The following is a 20449-nucleotide window of genomic DNA, read 5'->3' on the forward strand; positions in this document are numbered from 1 at the left end:
AAGTCACCTGTAAATTATTAATACGACCAAGGCTTATAATTTTGCATCTACATGCGGCTTACGTAACATAATAAGTGTTTTTTTTTTTTCAAATGCCAGTTGCCGTTTCCACCGCTCCGGAACTTATTTATACCCGTGTTTCTAAATTGCTGGCTAGCGAAGCGATCTCTAGAAAATATGTTTGTAAGTACTTGAATTGACATGATTTAGTTATTTATCAAACTGAAAAAAATATTGCACACATAGATATCTATTACACGAATACATATGAAGACTGCGAGGGACAGCCATATAAAAATTTGATGATATTTTTATAATGTGTATTCGAGCAATTACGAATTTGTTAATCCGAAAATGGACTTCATATGATGGAATTATGGGTGATTTCAAGAATTACCCAACATTCTGAAGTATTAAAAATGCCTATATTTTAATGTAAGTTGTAGGTACCTACAACTTACATTAAAATGTGATATTAGATCACATATATTAGGTAAATGGATTAGAGCTAATGAAAGTAGATACCTACTAAGATTTATTTATTAATAAAACATTTTAAATGGCAATCGCCATGTGTCAAACGCCACTTATCGTGTCTGTTGAGGGCAATAATGTGTTATTTTTCAAAGTTTTCATGTAAATCATGATAATGCTATCAAAAGTAAATTTTATTATGATTAATTGATTAAAAGAAAAGCAAGACGATAGGTAAGTGATTTTTGATGCGAAAGCGGCATACTGATCGATGCTCGATATCAGATTAAGATGGACGCCTTAGTATTTTTGATACTTGATATTAGTTGATATGAATGATCAACCTCCTGAGCGACCAATTTGAAGTTAGTACAGTGTACGATTATGTCACACGATAAGTACTTGTAAAGGTTCTTAGATCTCGCGTCTTATCCAGAGATTTCTTTCGTCAAAATCATTTATTTTTTCACACAAAAAAGAGTCAAAGGTGCATATCTCAATTATACGTTGAACTATAAGAATAAACAATGTCCAAGCGTCAATGTTATCGCTCTATAAAACGCTGTTTTTTTTTGCCGATATTCTTTAGACCGAGACTATGAGCTGAATTGTAATTTTGAGAGTTACCTACATGAATAATTTTGTCCTCATACAATTATATCTGTAGAAATAGGTAAGTAAATAAATTGAAATGAGGTTACAACTTAAATATATAACTGTATTTTGTACGTTGCAGAATGATCTTCATCGAGCGATGCAAAAATCTCAATCAGCCCTGTCACAACAACTGATGATCCTTTGTGTAACACTGTTGTGCCTCGTTTTTACAAGGTAAGTTAAGCTTTAAGTATCAAATTATGTTTCTCCGGTTAAAACGCACTGTTTACTCATGCAAGCAAGATAATAAGGGACCTGCACCTAATATTTATTTCATTTCTTTTCGTTTATTGCAGAACCATAGTTACATTAAGGTGTTAACAATGTTAACATGTATTAAGTGCATGCATGGTTACCCTGGCAGGGCATAGCAACATTATTGATATTCTAAAAACTAATTACTAAAATAAATACATCTGTCAAACACAAAATAGCATTCACGTAATACTAGGAATTCCTTACAATTAAAATAAAGCAATAATACTATAATTATTAAACATGTCATAAATATTAGTTCTAGTCACAAATCCAGATTCAAGTAATTGTGATAAATAACCATAATACATACATTAAATTGAAATTCGTTAATAATTAAGTTCATAAAACATAGACATAATTCATAGAAGGTTATTTAGTAAATTTTTTTGACGCAATAATTAAAAAATACCTTCTTTCGGTCTTTTAAAACTTGTTTTTCAACTAGACTTCCCACCTGTAACATGTTGTTTACTGTCATAGATATATGGAGGTACATTAAAATCAAGTAGCGGGAACTAGGTATATATAAGGTTGCATTGGATCTCTTAAATGTGTTAATATAGGGAGTTCGGGTGACTTGCCGTGGTGAGAGACTTCTTACATATCTGTACCAAATCCCAACTTGATGAGTCTAGTTATCTAGAGACGGACAGAATGAGAAACATACATTGATCCTGCAAGGGTTCCGTTTTTTAAGATACGGTAACCTAAAAAATACATTAATAGTTTTTTACCTACAGGAAAATTGATAGGAAAGTCAAACGGGAGTATATCTTACTAAAGAAAAATATTTTGCACACTTTTGTATGATTTACAGAACCCTCGTAGCGCGAGTACAACTCGCACTTATCCCGTTTTCCTAATGGTAACAAATGTACGATGTAGGTATCCTTGGCCTAAATGTTGCCAACTATGCTTTAATGAATTCGGCCGACAAGTAAACGATTCAAGTAACTATATATTCGAGTACGAGTATTTGGTTAAAAATGGTTCAGGTTACGATAAATTATTTAACAAAACACAAACCAGTATAGTACACGTCGCGATGAATGTTATTAATTTCTTCGAAATGGTAATTTGTTTAATTTGTTTATTATTTCAATTAACAGCAGGTCACATAACGAACATTCAGAGGTTTTGACAAGTGTGTTTGAAACCAAAACTGTTATTATAATTTTCTTTCTTTTGTAACCTGATTCAACTAAAACTCCATTATTCAATTAAAGCCCGACGAAGAATAGTTATTTGTGCAACAAGAGAGGAAAGTTGGTTTTTCTTGAGAGTGTTTATTTTAAGTCCCGAGTAAGTGAAAGATTCTATAATTTAATTACGAGCGAAGCGAGTGATTCTGAGTTAGAATCTGGAGCGTAGCGAGGGACTTATAAACAGGAGATGTAAAATAACTTTAGTCTCGTGTGACACATACAACTATTTACCTCAGTAGTGAGAACATATTGAAGGTTAAAATAATTCAACATCAAGTAAAGTTAGCCACATTTATTTACATTCATGAATGAAAGGCATCATCATTATGACGAAAGCTTCTAGAAATATTCCTGTATTCATGGCCTTCACTAAATTAAAAAGCAACTTTGTCTCACTCCCTGGAGTGACGAAAGTCGGCTAGTTTGAGCTGCTGAGATGAAAATTATTTTTCGTATAGATTTCCTTTTAAATTCGGTTAAAAAAGTATATTGACACCCAATTCATCCAAATTCAGCTCGTTTGTTTCGACGTTATGTTTGAGCACGCATAACAAGTTTTTGTTTCTGGCTGTTTTGTTCTTGTATACAGTGTGTAAATCTAATACGGGCGATAAATTAAACCAGACATAGAACTCATTAGTGTAATCATTATTTAAGATGTTTTTTTAAGTTACAATTTATTGATAGTCATCATTGTTTACTAACCATTTTTTACATGTGTAACTACTAACAAAAATATGGATTTGAAAAAGTCTGAAATAAAATAAATTCATTCATTCATTCATTAACTATGGGGTCATAATTCATTTTTGAAAATGTTATCAGTAGCAATGTACTGTAAACATGGTTGCGTTACCGGAATATCTATTCGAAACGATTATTACGCATTTACAAACTTACCTAATATCTGCAGGAACAATCACATGTTAGTATTACACTGTGTTTAATATTTTATGGTTATTTTGGTAGACAGACAGGTATGTTAAAGATATTAAATGTTATTTATTTATCATTTTTATCAACAAAGAACTGACTTCATCTACTTAATGTCATTTTAATCAGTCACGATAACAGTACTTGACGTGATGTTTCCTAATACTGAGTATAGACATACTTTGATAGCACATTTTTGAAAATGCATTTCATATCAGAACCTAATACTAAAAGATAAGTATGATGATAACATTTAGTATTTCATTTGTCTGGTTTTGTTATAGCAGATGGTGGGAACTAAGCATACGGCCCGCCTGATAATTGTATTATTACCAAAATTAATTTCGAGAATTAACTAGCTAACTAACAGTCTTAACATCACAAAGTTTAGTACTCGTACATTGTTTCAAAACTTGACAAACTCTTTGGTAAAGTTAAATGGTTTTTATTTTATTTCAACTTTGATTTGACAATGTCAGTCATTCAATACAGAAGTATAAAAATGCCTCGTTCAACAACTTTTACTGCTCCCGAATTAATGGACATGATTTTAATTTACGGTGAAGCATTACAAAATGGTAATCGAGCGTTAGAACAGCGTGTACAGAGATTGATTCTCTGATCGAATTGTACCAAGAAACGCTCGAGTAGTTGTAAACGCGATACAGCGAGTTCGCGAAGGTTTGCCCGTGACTAGAAGGGTGGACGGAGCAACTATTCGCGATGAAGTATCAGTTCCATTACAAGAACGAATCCTTCGCCATTTTGCACTTGACCCTGAGAGTAGTAGAGGAAGGAGGTAGAAGAAGAACTGAGAAACAAGATAACTGAAGTTTTTCAGAAACTAAGAGACACCATCAATCTTCGCCACGTCATGGAGTTAGTCAAACGACGTTGCGAAACCTGTTATGAAATACAAGGAAATCACGTAGAGAATAGGTGAATAGGTAGGCGGGCCGAACTATTTTGTATAGATAAAATTTTAATTGCAATTCTAAGTAAAAATTATCTAATTACAATACACCGTTAAGAGATTCGTCCGTATTAGATTTACACACTGTATAAAATGTAGTTATCAATGTAATAAAAAATTTAAAAAAAGACTTCTAAAATGATAAATAAAATAAAATACTTACCTACTCGTAAAATCCTATTTAAGTTTCTGCGTTTTTCTTCTTCCTCGCGTTGTCCCGACATTTTGCCACGGCTCATGGGAGCCTGGGGTCCGCTTGGCAACTAATCCCCATAGTTGGCGTAAGCACTAACTTTTACGAAAGCGACTGCCATCTGACCTTCCAACCCAAAGGGTAAACTAGGCCTTATTGGAATTAGTCCGGTTTCCTCACGATGCTTTCCTTCACCGAAAAGCGACTGGAAAATATCAAATGATATTTCTACGAAATATACATACGTTCCGAAAAACTCATTGGTTGACACTCAACACGAGCTGGGGTTTGAACCCGCGACTTCCGGATTGAAAGTCGCACACTCTTACCGCTAGGCCACCAGCGCTCTCTCAAGTTTCTGCTTTACTAACCGACATTTATGTGTAAGCCGGTGGTAAGGATGCGGCTATAATATAATATGTACGGTAGATTGCCTTCCGTACTATCGAAGTGAACGATCAGATGACCATAGTATGGACTGCGCTAATTTGTGGGTTCGGTTCAATCGTGTGATATTTAGGTAAAGTAAGGACGCTATAAGTACGAAATTTTTCGTACATCGACACGGCATTTCTTATCTCTATCACACATGCATAATTATACGCGTGCGATAGAGAAATGGCGTGCCAATGTTCCACATCTTCGTGCTTAGGGTCCTAACTTTACTTACAGAAAGTATGTTCATTGACGCCATGGATTTATAAAGAACAATTTCACTAATTTTCGAACTGTCCATAGGACGCAAGCATGGGATTCGCACTGAGATATTTCTCGTCCCTCATCCAGGACTTGATTTCAAAATTTAAAGAAATTGAATTCGTAGAATATTTCAAATTCTCTCCTTATTGTACTCATTATAACTTGTTACCGTAAAAATCCGTTTTAAGTGAAAACCCGTTTTCCCTAGTTACAACTAGTTTCCCGTATCGCCTCAGTGAAAACGAGTTTTTACTAGTTAAAATTATTTTTCGTAAAATGTAAACTAGTTTTCTCTAGTAATTGTACAATATTAATTTTAGTTAAAAACTAGTTTTCACGGTATTCTGCTGAAGACAAAAAAACGTTACGCCGACGAGCACAGCGAGGAGGAGCATGTTAGATTGACTGTGACCAGAATCGACTTTATACTGGTATATTTTATAATGTTAAGAAAAAAAGCCTTTACCTATTGTCTTATTTGTATCGTTTAGTTAAAACTAGTTTTAAATAAAAATAGTGAAAAGTAGTTTTAACTAGGGAAAAACGTTTCAACTAAAAACGGGTTTTACGGTAACGTATATAACCGAATGCGCAAACTTCAACTTTCAAGCGTTAGTCGTTTCGGCTCCACGTTGATTTAATCAGTCAGTCAGAAATATTGTGAATTCAAGGTTATCTTTTGTATGGAATCAATTGTAACTTTAACGATCCCTGTTTAAAATATGTAGGTAATCTACGTACGTTTCTTAAGTAAATCACTACCAAGTAAATGTCAGGCTGGTATTGGTGGGTGCTTTGTTGTTTCGATAATAGCGTAATAAATTCATTTATGCAACCTTTTAAGGGTTCTCCAATTCACGTTTTTTTATGGCTCTTATGTAGAGCGAAGATTGCTTGTAAAGCTTTTGCAGCCGTAAATATAATTTTCCTTGATATAATTATGTGACATGAGTTCGGTTCTACGGAAGATATATATTTTTTTCCATTTTGTATAAAGACAAAAACTTCTAATTGGAATGCGAAGTGGAGCTAAATGGGGATATTCAAATGATATATATATATATATATATATATAGACACCTTCAACCTTTCAGCGTATGTGGCATCCAGCACTTCCAGAGGGCGGGGCACCGGCACCTGAACCTTTTCCAAGCTACTTACTTCGTGGTGGTAACGTTTTCTACGGTGGGGTATGGGGACTTCGTGCCGGACATCTGGCCGTCGCAGCTTTACATGGTGATAATGATTGGCGTCGCGCTCGTCGTGTTGCCCACGCAGGTATGTCGTGCCATCGCACTTAAACAATTAACTTATGCCTGTAATTACCATGTTGGTACCTACATATATGTGTACCTTTAGACATCGACGACACCGTCAAGGGCATCAGGCGAAAGTTACACATTCGATGTTAATCTGTAACCTTCCAGCCGCATTTGCCGTAAAAGCAGCAGGGTTTTTGGAGATTGACTGACGCTTAGTTCAGCCAGCCTTAGCCTTCTTTCAGGTGAGGGCAAAAATATCATTAATATTGATCTAAAGTTACGCCCGTCTGATAACAACACAGTTTTATTTGTGTTCATAATTGTTTTGTCATGTTAGAAGTGGTCAACTTAAATCGATTAAATTATCCCAAAATGTTATGCATACCTTATTTAAAAAAAATTATATACTACGTCGATGGCAAACAAGCATACCGCCCGCCTGATGGTATGCAGTCTCCGTAGCCTATATACGTCTGCAGATTCAGAATATTATTTTAGTTAATCAATTAAATTATGTAAATATGTATAAATGTCAATATCTACGTACGTCGTAAAAAAACATATCGCCCCGTGGCAATTTTAATTCACTCTGAAATCTAAAATTGTTGTTTTGCAGTTCGAGCAACTCGCATTCACTTGGATGGAGAGACAGAAACTAGGTGGCTCTTACTCCTCTCATCGAGCCCAGTCAGAGAAACACGTTGTAGTGTGTTCCACAACACTCCACGCGGACACCATCATGGATTTCCTTAATGAATTCTATGCTCATCCCTTGCTTCAAGATTACTACGTGGTTTTATTATCGCCGATGGAACTGGATACAACAATGAGAATGATTTTGCAGGTAATGCGCGCCCTAATAAAATTTAATTGCAAAACTCGCGACGGGCAGGAATACATTTAGTCTAATTTCCGGTGACCCAAACGTTTAGTGATGAGTAGGTAGGTAGGTAAGTTGACCGGAATTAGAGTTTTGTATATGGTAGGAATATTAATAAAAGTCTAATAGCATAGGGGCAATAATAACTGTTAAATTAGCATGTCATTTTTTAATGAACCCATTTCTAGCCATAAGCTCTGGCTAAAACGATCTAGATATTTTTATTAAGACTAGGTTTCAGGGTCCTTACGTTTCATGCATGGTGTTACGTTTCATGTGTGGTGTTTTACAGTTGAGACATATCTCGTTTGAAAGGGCTTACTCATAACATTATTTTATTGTTTGACACCAACTTTGTATAACTTGCAGGGCCTGGGCTAATAAATAAAATGTTGCACTTATAAACCGTTAAATCCACGTACAATGGCAATGGTTGGAGCACTTATGATTTTTATATATAGACTATGATTTAAAGAATACTGTTATTTAGGTTAAACTGATATTCGGATAACGCCACTTCGGCAGTTCTAACGGTTATCGATACAAACACCAAAACTAACAAAAAGGAAAAACTATAATCTATCAGTTTAGATCAGTGGCGTCCTTTATTTGATATCGGATATCAGATGTAGGACCTATGTAAGATGTAGGAATGAGCCCCGCGCCTACTTCAGCGGCACACATATACGCACACTAACAAAAATTATCGGTCCGACAGCTGAAGGGGGGGTCAGTCATTATTGGAAGCGTCAATCCGATATTGGATGTCGGATGGCCCCTACGGGGAAGACATCGAGTCACACACAGAAGTATAATTTTAAATTAGTTTAATTTAGTTTTATGTAGTTTTAAATTGCTTGTTCATTAATTTAATTGTAATTATGTAAAATTATAATATTTTAGTATTTCCTCTTCTTATAGTTTTAAGTATCAACTGTATAAACTCATTTGAGTCTGGGTTACCCACGAAACAGGCTGAGCCAAGTGTAGGAGCCAGAGCAAACTGACTAGTATATTTCCTAGCCAACTTACCTACTTATCTTGTCAATTGTATTTAATTAGGCTTATTACACAATTGCCTAAGTCCCACGGTAAGTTATAACAGAATGCCCTGTGGCAGGAAGTTCACCTCTATTTTGGGGTAAATTTATTTTTTAGTTTTAGTTTTCTTAAATGGATGTTTAAATACAGAAAAACGCCCTAACAGTGCTGGGAGCTCATTACGTCGTAAGCCGCAACGCAAACAATAGCTGGATGTGCCGGAGATCTGTCACCACTCACAACTATATCTACCTTATAAGCATATAATGTCAATTTACCTAAATAAGTACAGCCAGCATCAAATAGATAGTCACGGCCAAAGTAACATCGTAACACACCTTTGTTACATAGAAATAAGATTATGTCACGATATATTTGACCTCTTTGGCCGTCACTTTCTATTTAACGCTGGCAAGTACCAACCCAAAATAATAATATACTTCAAAATTAAGGTACCTTATTAATACTATTAACTGTGTTCTATATTAATCTCGCGTAACTGAATTCGATATGATCGTAGACCTTGGTATGTATGTATAAGTAACAGCATTGTTACAGGTGCCAATTTGGGCTCAACGTGTCATTTACATACAAGGTTCGTGCCTAAAAGACACGGATCTAATACGAGCACGCATGAACGAAGCCGAGGCATGTTTCGTGCTAGCGGCCAGGAACTACGCCGACAAAACGGCCGCCGACGAACACACTATACTAAGGTATTTCAAAATAGTACATTACTACAGAGACCGGGAAAGATGAAAGATACCTATATTCGGCGAGCATCGGCAAGCCCTATTCACGCGGAAGCATGTATAGTGCTTTTATGAAACATTCAAACTGAAATCTTTATAGGGCTGTATATCCGTGCGTCATAGCGCAAAAATAATCAAATTTTCGTTCCCCGTTCAGCGTTGGCACATACTTTTAAAGCTGAATAATTTACACAGGTACAAAAAAAACCTGTTACCGATGTTAAACGCGATACGTACTTTCATGCTTCCGTGAGATTTAGGCACTGAGTATCGAGATAAATAAGTATATTTTCCTTCCTTCATCAATTCAGTAATTTCTAATGCATTAATGCATACTGTACTCATTTCGAATTTCCAATAAATAAACTGTTCAACCTTTTCTTTATTTCAACAGGTCATGGGCGGTTAAAGATTTTGCACCGGACGTTCCTCAGTACGTGCAGATATTTAGACCGGAGAACAAATTACATGTTAAGTTTGCCGAATTTGTAGTTTGCGAAGACGAATTTAAGTATGCGCTGCTGGCGAATAACTGCACGTGTCCGGGAGCATCCACGCTCGTCACGCTACTGCTGCACACCAGCAGAGGACAGTGAGTAGGCAACCGCGACGTTTCACAGTGGTTCAGGTTGTATGGGAGGGCGGAATTAATTATTTTTATGAAAGGTGGACGTTTCAATATTTATGAAATGTGGTTTTATCAATATAAATAGGTAGGTAAAATGAATAAAATAAATGAAATAAACATTTAAAAAAATTATGATTTGTTTAATACAAATCATTATTCCATATAAAACATACTATAAAATACAAATTAATTAATAAATAAATTTGATAGGTTCATAATATTATCAAAGTAGGTGTAATAAATATAATATTATTATTTCTAGAATAAAAAAAATATATAAAAACACACATTATTCATTATTTTTTTAAATAAATTGTTTTATTTCCTCATGATCTATTTGTCTTTTTTATAATTAGGTTCTTCTGGTGTTTTTTTTTTTTGTAAAATCCTGGTTACAGTGTGATCCAGTAATTATTGCAAGCTAACACATGCATAAGATTCGGTTACATCTATATCTTCAAATTTAGGGTAACACTGTTTTTTTGCGTCAAGGACTTAATGATAGTTAGGGAAAATGTCACAACCTATTTCTTGCAACGCTTTTCTAAGCACTTTTTACTGATGTTTTGTTAGATCCGCATCTAACAATAAAGCCAAAGCTTTTTCTGGGCCGAAGACAGGACATTTAACGGGGATTTCTCGAATTTTATCGGCAGCAGATAAAATCGCCTCTTCGGGATAATTCTCACATAAACTTCTCACTTTTTTTCTTTTATTTTGTACGACTGCAACACTCTTCGAAGGGTTTTTCTGGACAACCACTGAAAAGTCGTTTTGAAGGTCCTGGTGCGGCCTCTGGTTCGGTGTCTAAGGTATGGGCATTCAAAGCTGAAGGCATTGTATATATTGAAAACATACCACTGAGCCAATCTTTATTTTTGTCAAAAAATACTTTCTCACCCTTGATGCAGCTTTCCACTTTTTTGTGAAAGTAGGTAATAATTGTTTACTTAACTGAATATAGATTTGGCCAAGTATTGCTTCTAAAAGATTTGGATATTTAATCTTCAGGCTTTCAATACACTTGTGCACATCCCGGTCACTTGAAATAGCAATTTCAACTTACTCTGCATTTGAAATGCTGAAACTTGCCATGACTATCAATAATAACTATGTTACTTTCTCGAAACGATAATAGTAAATGAAGAAAAAGACAACTACGTACACATTTTACACCCAAATCAAGTTATTTGTTCATTAACTACCCTCATTAATTAGTTTATCTCTGTCATTATTTTTCCTACATCTCAATGAGCTCATACTTAAATGGTGATTACTCAAAAGTTTGCAAGTACTAGCAGCTAGAATTAATTAGATAAACATATTGGATAATTAAGGTATCATTTGTGCTAGTTTTTGGTGAAAAGGAAGGAGAAGCTTAAAAGTAATATCCAATTGAATGTTGAATGTGGCCAAAATAATGACCATGTTGTTTTAATCCAAGCCATGCCCTCACCAATACACGAAATCACTGATATTATCGATCATAAAAAATACCTTAATATACGTCACATCAAGTAAAAATTATACTTTGGATATTTTAGCGATAGTTTTAGAAATACATTACCCGACACCTTTTTTGACGAAAAATTCGTAAGTGTTTAGCATTACGTGTTTCGTATTATTTATTTACAAATAAATAATATACCAAAATTAAAATACTTTCAGTACAGGGTTGTACAACTATTCTACTGTTAGATACAAGTCAAATAAATGACTTTAGTTTATATGTATTTTTCGGACTTTATTCCGCCCCTGAACCAATGTGCGTTTCCTACGACAAACCTAGTAAGTACTTATTTGTTTTACAAGGGAAAGTTGTTGTTTAACCCCGTAATATTGATACCCGAGCAAGCGAAATATTACATAATTGAACCACGAGCGTAGCGAGTAGTTCGAAAAGTTGAATCTTGAAAGTTGCGAGGGTTTCAAGGCACGATGGTTAGACAAACTGCTACCCGGTGAAACACAAATATTTTCACAAAGAGCAAAGCCAAATGAACATTATTTAAATATTTATCGAATTTAAAGTGTCGTGAGCCAAACTAATAACATTTAACTATTTTTACGACCTAAACTCACGTATCACGGTGACTCACTGTTAGTGCTTGAGAAAGAAGACCTATTAGGCTTCCCGAAACATGTCGCGCGACTAACTAAAAACACGTGAGTTTAAACCGTAAAAATTGTTTAAAAGTGTATCGTTCAAAATCATCACTTAAAAGTAAAATTTATCAGCCAACTTGAGGAAACAACTCAAATCTTGCATCAAGTTACTTTCCCACTCTTTGGGATAAAATGAAACTCTCTCATTAGTTTCTGAAGAATTTATTCCTTTAGCCTAGAGTTTTTACGAACTGGTGTGGAGAAAACATATTTAATACTAATACTTTTCCAATAGGGAAGGACAGCAATCACCAGAGGAATGGCATCGATTGTACGGAAAATGTTCCGGAAATGAGATATATCACATCGTCCTGGGAGACAGTCGTTTTTTTGGCGAATACGAAGGGAAAAGTTTTACATACGCAAGTTTTCATTCTCACAGAAAGTATGCATTTTATATATTACTCCAGGCAAACATATTCAGAATAAATTCAAGATATTTCAACTAAAATTTAAGGAAATTTAAAGAGTGTACTTTTATGCTTTCAAGGTATGGTGTGGCTTTAGTGGGGGTACGTCCGGCAGAATTACCCGAATTTTATGAGGAAACGATACTTTTGAACCCCGGTCCTCGTCATATCATGAAAAGTAGCGACACCTGTTATTATATGAGTATCACGAAAGAAGAAAATTCCGCATTTGTTATATCAGAGAAACAGATCGAAAACAAACCTACTATACCTAAAGACCAAACCGCATGTAGTCTGCTTTCGAACGACAAGAAACCCGGCGATCCGGAGGAGGGCTCTGGCCAGCAGAAAAACACTGACGGTAGTAACGTCGCTCAATACGAACTCCCACAAGTGATTCTCCAAGCTCCCGCGAGTTCCACACCAAACGCATCGCCATCACGCATCAACCAAGCTAATACTGTATCATCCGCTAAGTTTACTGTCGCTGGCTGTGAGTGTCACAGTTGGATTACACCCGAAGTAGATCGAATACAGCTTCGCCAGTCATCTATCAACACGTGTATTCGATCCACTTTATAATGCATTTGCTTAAGTCGCTCTATGGTACCGGTATAATGTCCCGAACAAGATTTTATTGCTTACATCCTACGACCATATTTTTGGGAGTGCCCTTAGTGTCTGGGTTCAGCACTCAACGACTTTGAGTTACGTAATGTAAATCTTCTGGAATGAGGTTATACTTAGATGAAAATATTCACTGCAAATAATACGCTAAGTGTGTTCATTTTGTAAATGGGGCGCTTGGCACTTAAAAGTATGAATTCTACGAAACTCATTTGTCTGGAACTATCAAAATTATCCGTCTATAAGTGACAAAGAGGAAACATTATCGGTAATTCGACGTTAAAGACGTTGTTCACTTTTGTCGCAATGTAATGGAAAAAGTTTATCTACACGCATATCAGGAACATTCTACGATGCGTTTAAAAACCGCAAATTACGGCCAGCATAAAGATTAACTGTTTTATTTTTACTATCTGCGCAAATGTTATTATTGGGTCGGACATCGAGATCAATTTTATAATTTCGAATATCTCTGAAAAACAAAGATATTTGACTTGAACTCTATTCTAATATCAGTCAAAATTAGGTTTTATTCGAAATGAAATGTCAGATGCACAATTTGCATGTTGCTTCATACCGAACAATATGGACAACTCTAGTTTGTCTCTGAATTAAGATAAACTACGGTTACGTGACATGCGTGAAAAATAATTCATTTACCGCCATTTGACGGTCAGTTAATCTTGTCGCAAAAATTAGTGGAACTAACTATTGCAAAGCGTATAAAATGAACTACTGATATTTCAGAGACGCTACTTGATAACCGCGACAGAGCAACGCATATGGGTGTAGATAAAAAAGTATATGCAGCTTTACAAAATTAGGCATTAAAACACTCGTAGGTATTTTAATGCCTTTCATTACTTATGTCACATAAACTACTATATATGAAACACAAACTAGCATATATAAAATTGATCAATTATATAGAATAACCAGAACATGCCCTTTTAAAAACCTGTTCTGCCACTCTCAAATCTATTATTTCGCGCCGATAGCCGCATAATGTGTTTTTTTTTTGTTGGCTGAGAGACGAAGAAGTACCGTAATAATGCCCTGGCAGTAAATATCTAATTACGACTGTAAATTCCAGGATGTTTCACATTAATTCGTTTAAATAACTGTTGCTTGTATCCAATTCAAAGTGTTATTTGATAGTCTTAATGTCTAGTCGGACGGGCCTGTGTCATTATCAGTAGAACAATCTCGTCCTCTTAGGTATCGCCTGAACCAACTAACTGCATGAAGCATGGTTTTGGGAAAATAAGGTTTGCGTTGGTTGTAAAAATATGTATAATATCATAATTTATTAAAAATACTTCAATAATTAACACGAAAAAATAATTAATACCAGCGCCTGATGTCATTAATTTTACAGTTTTTGTCATGTCTCTTCCACGACTAAGACAAGAATCTGCAGATACATTAAAATCTGTCAAACGATTAAAGCACCACAGTCACCCACAGTGTCTCAAACATACTCAGTAACTTCCTAATTCGTCATTTCGCCCGTCAAATCGAAGGATGGTACAGTTGCCATTAGATATATCGGAGAAGCCACAGTGCTCAAAAAAAGATGCTTTGTTCCAATATTTGTAAACACCTTGGCCGCTCTGATATATCTGATGGCGACTATATAATATATATTGCATTAATCTTTAGTATAACGCATGGCACATTTCAAAATTTATGAAATTACAATTTATACAATACGCAGTCCAATTATGTATGTGGTCATTCGCTTGGAAAATGAAGACTTTGAAAAGAGTTAGCAATTGTTTCCTAAAAATTACGAAACTTTAATTAAGAATACCTACAGTACCTATGTCAAATATGACAACTGAGTTTAGAGAAGCGGCGCATTATTTTTCCTTTGTTAATCGTTGAATTCGTGAAATAAAGAAAGTTTCTTAGCTATGTTCTACTGCTATGAATGGCTGGTCCGACTCTAGTCCACACTTATGGGATACCTCGCTGTCATCCGTTTGAGTGGCAGTTGATTATAGATCGATTTGCATATTTAACGAAAACTTTACTGTCTTTGACGGGGTAAAAAATCGTATCGGGCAGCCATCAAGTGTGGGTGATCAACAACCCTTGTATAGTCAGCATCAATAGTAGCGGATGAAACAATGCACCAAATGCCACCCAAAAGTGGCTGCCATCTTTTCCAATTAAAGATATATCTCTATAGTTCGCGTTCAAAAGTATCAGCTTTAGTCTAATTTTTGTAAATGTAGAGACTTATCTATTTTTGTTAAGTTATTAGGGAATGGTAAATACTTTTGACGCGTAACATGCCCTCTGCTCTGCTCTGTAGCGAACGAAACGCAAGTGTCACTGTCGCAATAATATGGTAGTGATAGAGAGAGATGACTACGCTACGCTACGGAGCGTTAACGATTGGCATGTTGGCTACGCGGGTTGATCCGCTACTTTGATGCTGACTGTGGTATGCAAACAAATCCAACTCCGCTCTGGGACAGTTTAAATCAAGTTTCGTGTGCGAGCTGAAGGCCAAGCTTTTGAAAAGATAGATGTTACTTTTCATTGTTTGATAAATAAATGAACAATTTTTATTTGATCTTTGGAAAACTTCATACTCGGCTGAATATTATTCAATGTTATCTTTATATTGAGTTCTTTATGATAACATATTGAAATAAGAATCACACGAACCCGTCCCCAACAATAACATTTACGTATCAGTGTTGGGCAAAAAGTAGTTGGATTACAGATTAACGATTATGATTACAAAATGTAGTTGTAACTACAATTACAATTACTAGGAAAAAGTAGTTGAGCATTTGATTAATGATTACTACATTTTGTAGTTAGTGATCGAATTAATAACTACATTTTGTAAATTTAATCTGTAATAAATTACTTTATGAGATTACAAATTACTTTTACTCAAAAAAATGTTTTCGGTCATCTTTGTTTCCCAAATCAGGGTAAAAAAATATACCATTCTTAAGTTGATCTTAACATATCAAGTTTGACTTTAATATAAAAAAGGACTGTGAGTTAAACAAGATTTTGTATAAAGGGACTTATTAAAAAATATGAATATTCTAGGGCAAAAACGAGTTTTTGTTAGGTGGTTAGTTCCATGAAGCGGCACCTGATCATTTTTTAAATTTATATGGCATAAGATTAAGTAAATGTATGAAAAAAATTATCAAAAAAAAAATTATCCTGCTAAGGACCACAAACCTACCCATAGGACTAATTAGTTCAATGCAATTGAAATTTTTAACAATTTGAACAGAGTTGCATTTAATTTTAAAACAAAACAAACTCAGCCTTATACCCTACACTATTAATTTTAAATTCAAATAGCAGTTTTTTTTTGTACGGTGCACGGTGGTCAGAAGGTCGTTAAGTACTAAATTTGCTCATCTTTGCCTATCAAGAAGTAATTGATTCATTTTGATTAAAAAAATAATGTAATTTCGATTACAATTACAAAGTAATCTCAATTGCAAATAGTTCTAACTACATGTCATCAACTACAAATAATTCAAAACATGTAATGAAATTTGTAGTTAAAATTACACAAGTAATCGATTACGCCCAACACTATTACGCACAACATTTATGAAAAGTTACGTAACGTAATATATTATATTACGTACACTATATACATAAACATAGGTTTCGTAAGTACTAGTTTTTATTGCTAAAAATTGTTATACTTCTACTGGCTCTAATTTCTCTGTATTACAATTTCTTATATATAATAGTTACTTGAATATTCATGTCAAATTGGATGGTTTTAGAATTTCATTTTAAAATCGTAGATTTGAGAGAGAGAATTATCGCCGGCGGAAATGGTCTGGCAACATTGCCAGACCATGAAATGGCCTGCCGGAAATGGTCTGGCAATGTTGATCATCAATTTTTAACAATGTTTTCTAAAACATACATAATAATTAGTAATATTTTAACCAACCTTTAGCACCTTGCAATATAGCAAGTATGCAGACATTAAAAGTACATTACAAATACTATAATATTATCCTATACATTCTATTCATGAGAAAATAAATAAGGTCTGGCGGCTCTGGGATCTTGGATTATAATATTTTTAATTGTATGGCGGGCATGTTCGTGTGATATTTTTACATCAGGTTTACTAATCATAGGCCACTAAATGAAATACCCGTTAATTGAGCTTATTGCTTCGCTGTAACAACAGCGTGGACAAAGAACGTATGTGCATTGAATAATTTTCAAGCATTAACCTTATAATCGCCATAAGCTGAAGTGATATAAATTACTATGTATGAGTTTGAGACAAGTGCATAAAGCGGTGAAATAGGTAAAACATCAAAACATATGTTTATTCGGCGTTTAAAAGGTTTTGGAAATTTATGTTTGGCACAGACATACGTTTAAATAGACCGACTTCATGTAATATCTACATCGCGCTCCAAATGGTACATTTACATGTCTAATCTTCACCGGTGATGAAAGAACTGTTTGTCTCTACCTCTAGTGATAGGTTCGTTGGTCAGGAATTGACATGCTAGTTATTATTTTTTGTGGCCCAAATCGCAATTACCGCAGTATAAGTATTCGACGTCTATTTAGATGTGTGCTTGTGATGTTTTGCATGTTTATGAGTGTTTTCTGTTTGAAATTAGATTGAGCGCGGAGGGTTACTTTTTGCCAATAAATTTCTTGGTATGCCTTAAGTACAGAGTGAAATTGTTATGTTTGACCATAGTTTCGCTGAGAGGTGAATATGTAGAATCAACCTCAAAATTGCGGAAAAAATCAGCTGTTCCAATGACATGTGATTCACCAAAATGAACGGCATATGTTTTTTCGCGTTTTCGGGGTTGGCTCCATAGTAAAAGTTGTACAGTATGGCCTACATAAATGCCTGCCCCTCTAAAATAACAATTTCACCATGTAAACGGAACGTGTGTGTGTGGGTTTAATTGATGAAATATAATTCCGATCTTCCAAACATCTTGTCTAATTACATTTAGTTAACCATAACACAAAGTACACTTTGCACGTACTTATCCAGTGTATACAGTTTACTTATTATTTGTCTATTGCATTTAAAACTTAAATCGGAGATTCCACGACGTTTTAAAATTATACTAGGTAACCCAAAGCGCAGCGTGAAAATAATAAGATTATCAGTACCAACCTATTACGAAATATCGACCACTCGGCGCATAGTTCTCATAAAAAATTAAAGATAAATAGAGCGGAAGCCAGGCTCAAGCATGCTATTAAATATAACTATGCGCCTCGTGCACTCGACACATACCTCGTCATTGTTGTTTTATATATATAATATACATATACCGGTTGATTCCTGTAACAGGAGCAATAAACTAAAACTGTACGCTGTACTCCTCAAACTGACCAACATTTGTTCAACAACTTTAAAAAATAACTTATGTTTTGATTTTTATTACACATTGAAGTTAATTCTAAGACGCAATGTTGCGAACTTTGTTATGTTTAAAGCGTGACAAGCTACGTCAAATACACTGATGTCAGCGTACATTGAAAATAATATAAAATTTGTAAGAAAAAGATAAAATCTATAGATTTCATAATTTTTAAAAGTTGTTATTCAAAAGTTGTATCGTTTGAGGAGTACAATATATAGTTTAATTACTTGCTCGTGTTACAGGAAACACCCGATATAAATATATATTGCGACCTTTTTTGGCATAGATTGTGCAGGTTTTGGTATTTTTAATGTTATTCAACGTAGATCTGGATTTATAATGCCTGCTAACCCACTCAAAACATTTAAAATGACGCATTTATTTGCATATTCGAGACTCATTTGACACAACATTGACCTACATACTCGTATCACACTCGCTACGTATGAAATATTGATTAAATAATTACGGATAATTCGTTGAGATTTAAGTGTTATTCATACTCGTATGATTTTAAATCGTTTATACATGTTCATGATTTGTCCTGTCATACACAGCTAAATATGGGGAAGGCACCTCGGCCTCGGACTCTAGGACGTGCCTGAAAGACTCGCCTGGTACAGATAGTGCCACTGACAGCCATCTACTATTGCCTAAACCAGATAACACAAATTTCCTCAGCCCGGATGCCCTGAATTATCGAAGAGGTACTGTCGGTTGTTGTTCCTAGAGTCCGCCTACTTAAGCTAACTCTGCACCTACCTTAAACGGCCAGTGTGGTACTGCCATAACATACATCTTATTTTCATAGGAATTTCATATCTATGGTGGCACTTCCACACTCTATGACTGCAAACTCTGTGTAGAGTTAGCTAGGTCTAATGCTACATAGTTATTTATTGGCATTATTTGCAATCAATAAATTTAAGACTTATTAGAAACCTATTTTGCTATTGATTAATTCGCGTTCCCAACTAAACAAAGTTTTGTACGGAACCCTAAAAATTGAGACCTTCACTCCTTTAATAACCCGTATTATCAGGCCGTGAGGAAGAAGATATACATATTAAATGATATTCATTAGTCAGATATTAATTTATGTTCCTCCAAACCATAAAAATGGGATTTATTTATTTTACATGGAGAACCAACAGCTATAACTATAATAATGTGATATAGTTACAGTAATCTTATTGCCTGTCTAGGTAATTAACTGTCATATTCACCTTAGTGTAATTATATTTTTGATTAAGCTGAGGGCCTGAGCTATATTTCAAATATTGTTTCACTTACCATATAAAAGTCAGACGAACCCGCTCCTGGCGGCGCGGCGGCTACGTTGGTGTGACTCTTAAGACAAAAAGTTGCGAGTGCAAGTTACAGAAACCTTTAAGCTACGAAAATTCGTATTCACTCGACAATTAACCGGGCTATGGGAATCTCGTCCTTATTCTGGTCATATTACAAAAAAACATGAATTTCAGTAACGTATAGGTCAGATTGCATAACCGTACCCCTAGTGTAAATATTTTCGACAGCGAAACGTGACGTACGCGTTTGCGTTAAGTGTCATTTTGTATGAGATTTTTGACTTTCCAAAACGTCCCGCTTGGCGCGCTGTTCAAAAACCCATACAAAATGAGACTTAACGCAAACGCGTACGTCACGTTTCGCTATCGACTAAAATTACACTAGGGGTACTGATAACCGTACATCACTCTAATATTTAAATACCTATCTAAAAATACTTCGACCTGTCTGCTTTTAGTTACAACTGTTATTAAGGTGTTCGATTTTTTCCATGAAACACTGAAGTTGTTGGTTAAGTGAATTCCAATGACTGTCAAAGATACCTTGTTGATTTTAGAAGC

The 20449-nt window shown here is 34.9% G+C and overlaps 1 protein-coding gene across 1 annotated transcript in view; it reads left to right on the forward strand.

The window, feature by feature from the left end:
• The window catches only part of LOC133516124 (potassium channel subfamily T member 2), a 119616-nt gene that overhangs the window by 75164 nt on the left and 24003 nt on the right, over nt 1-20449 (forward strand). The window contains exons 6-14 of the mRNA XM_061848865.1: nt 100-183; nt 1211-1305; nt 6487-6670; nt 7271-7498; nt 9134-9291; nt 9722-9919; nt 12357-12506; nt 12612-13024; nt 19136-19285. Coding sequence (XP_061704849.1) covers nt 100-183; nt 1211-1305; nt 6487-6670; nt 7271-7498; nt 9134-9291; nt 9722-9919; nt 12357-12506; nt 12612-13024; nt 19136-19285 — 1660 coding nt within the window. The remainder of the gene's footprint in view (nt 1-99; nt 184-1210; nt 1306-6486; nt 6671-7270; nt 7499-9133; nt 9292-9721; nt 9920-12356; nt 12507-12611; nt 13025-19135; nt 19286-20449) is intronic.

This window comes from Cydia pomonella, chromosome 1, assembly GCF_033807575.1.
Source record: "Cydia pomonella isolate Wapato2018A chromosome 1, ilCydPomo1, whole genome shotgun sequence".
NCBI classification, from domain to species: Eukaryota; Metazoa; Arthropoda; class Insecta; order Lepidoptera; family Tortricidae; genus Cydia; species Cydia pomonella.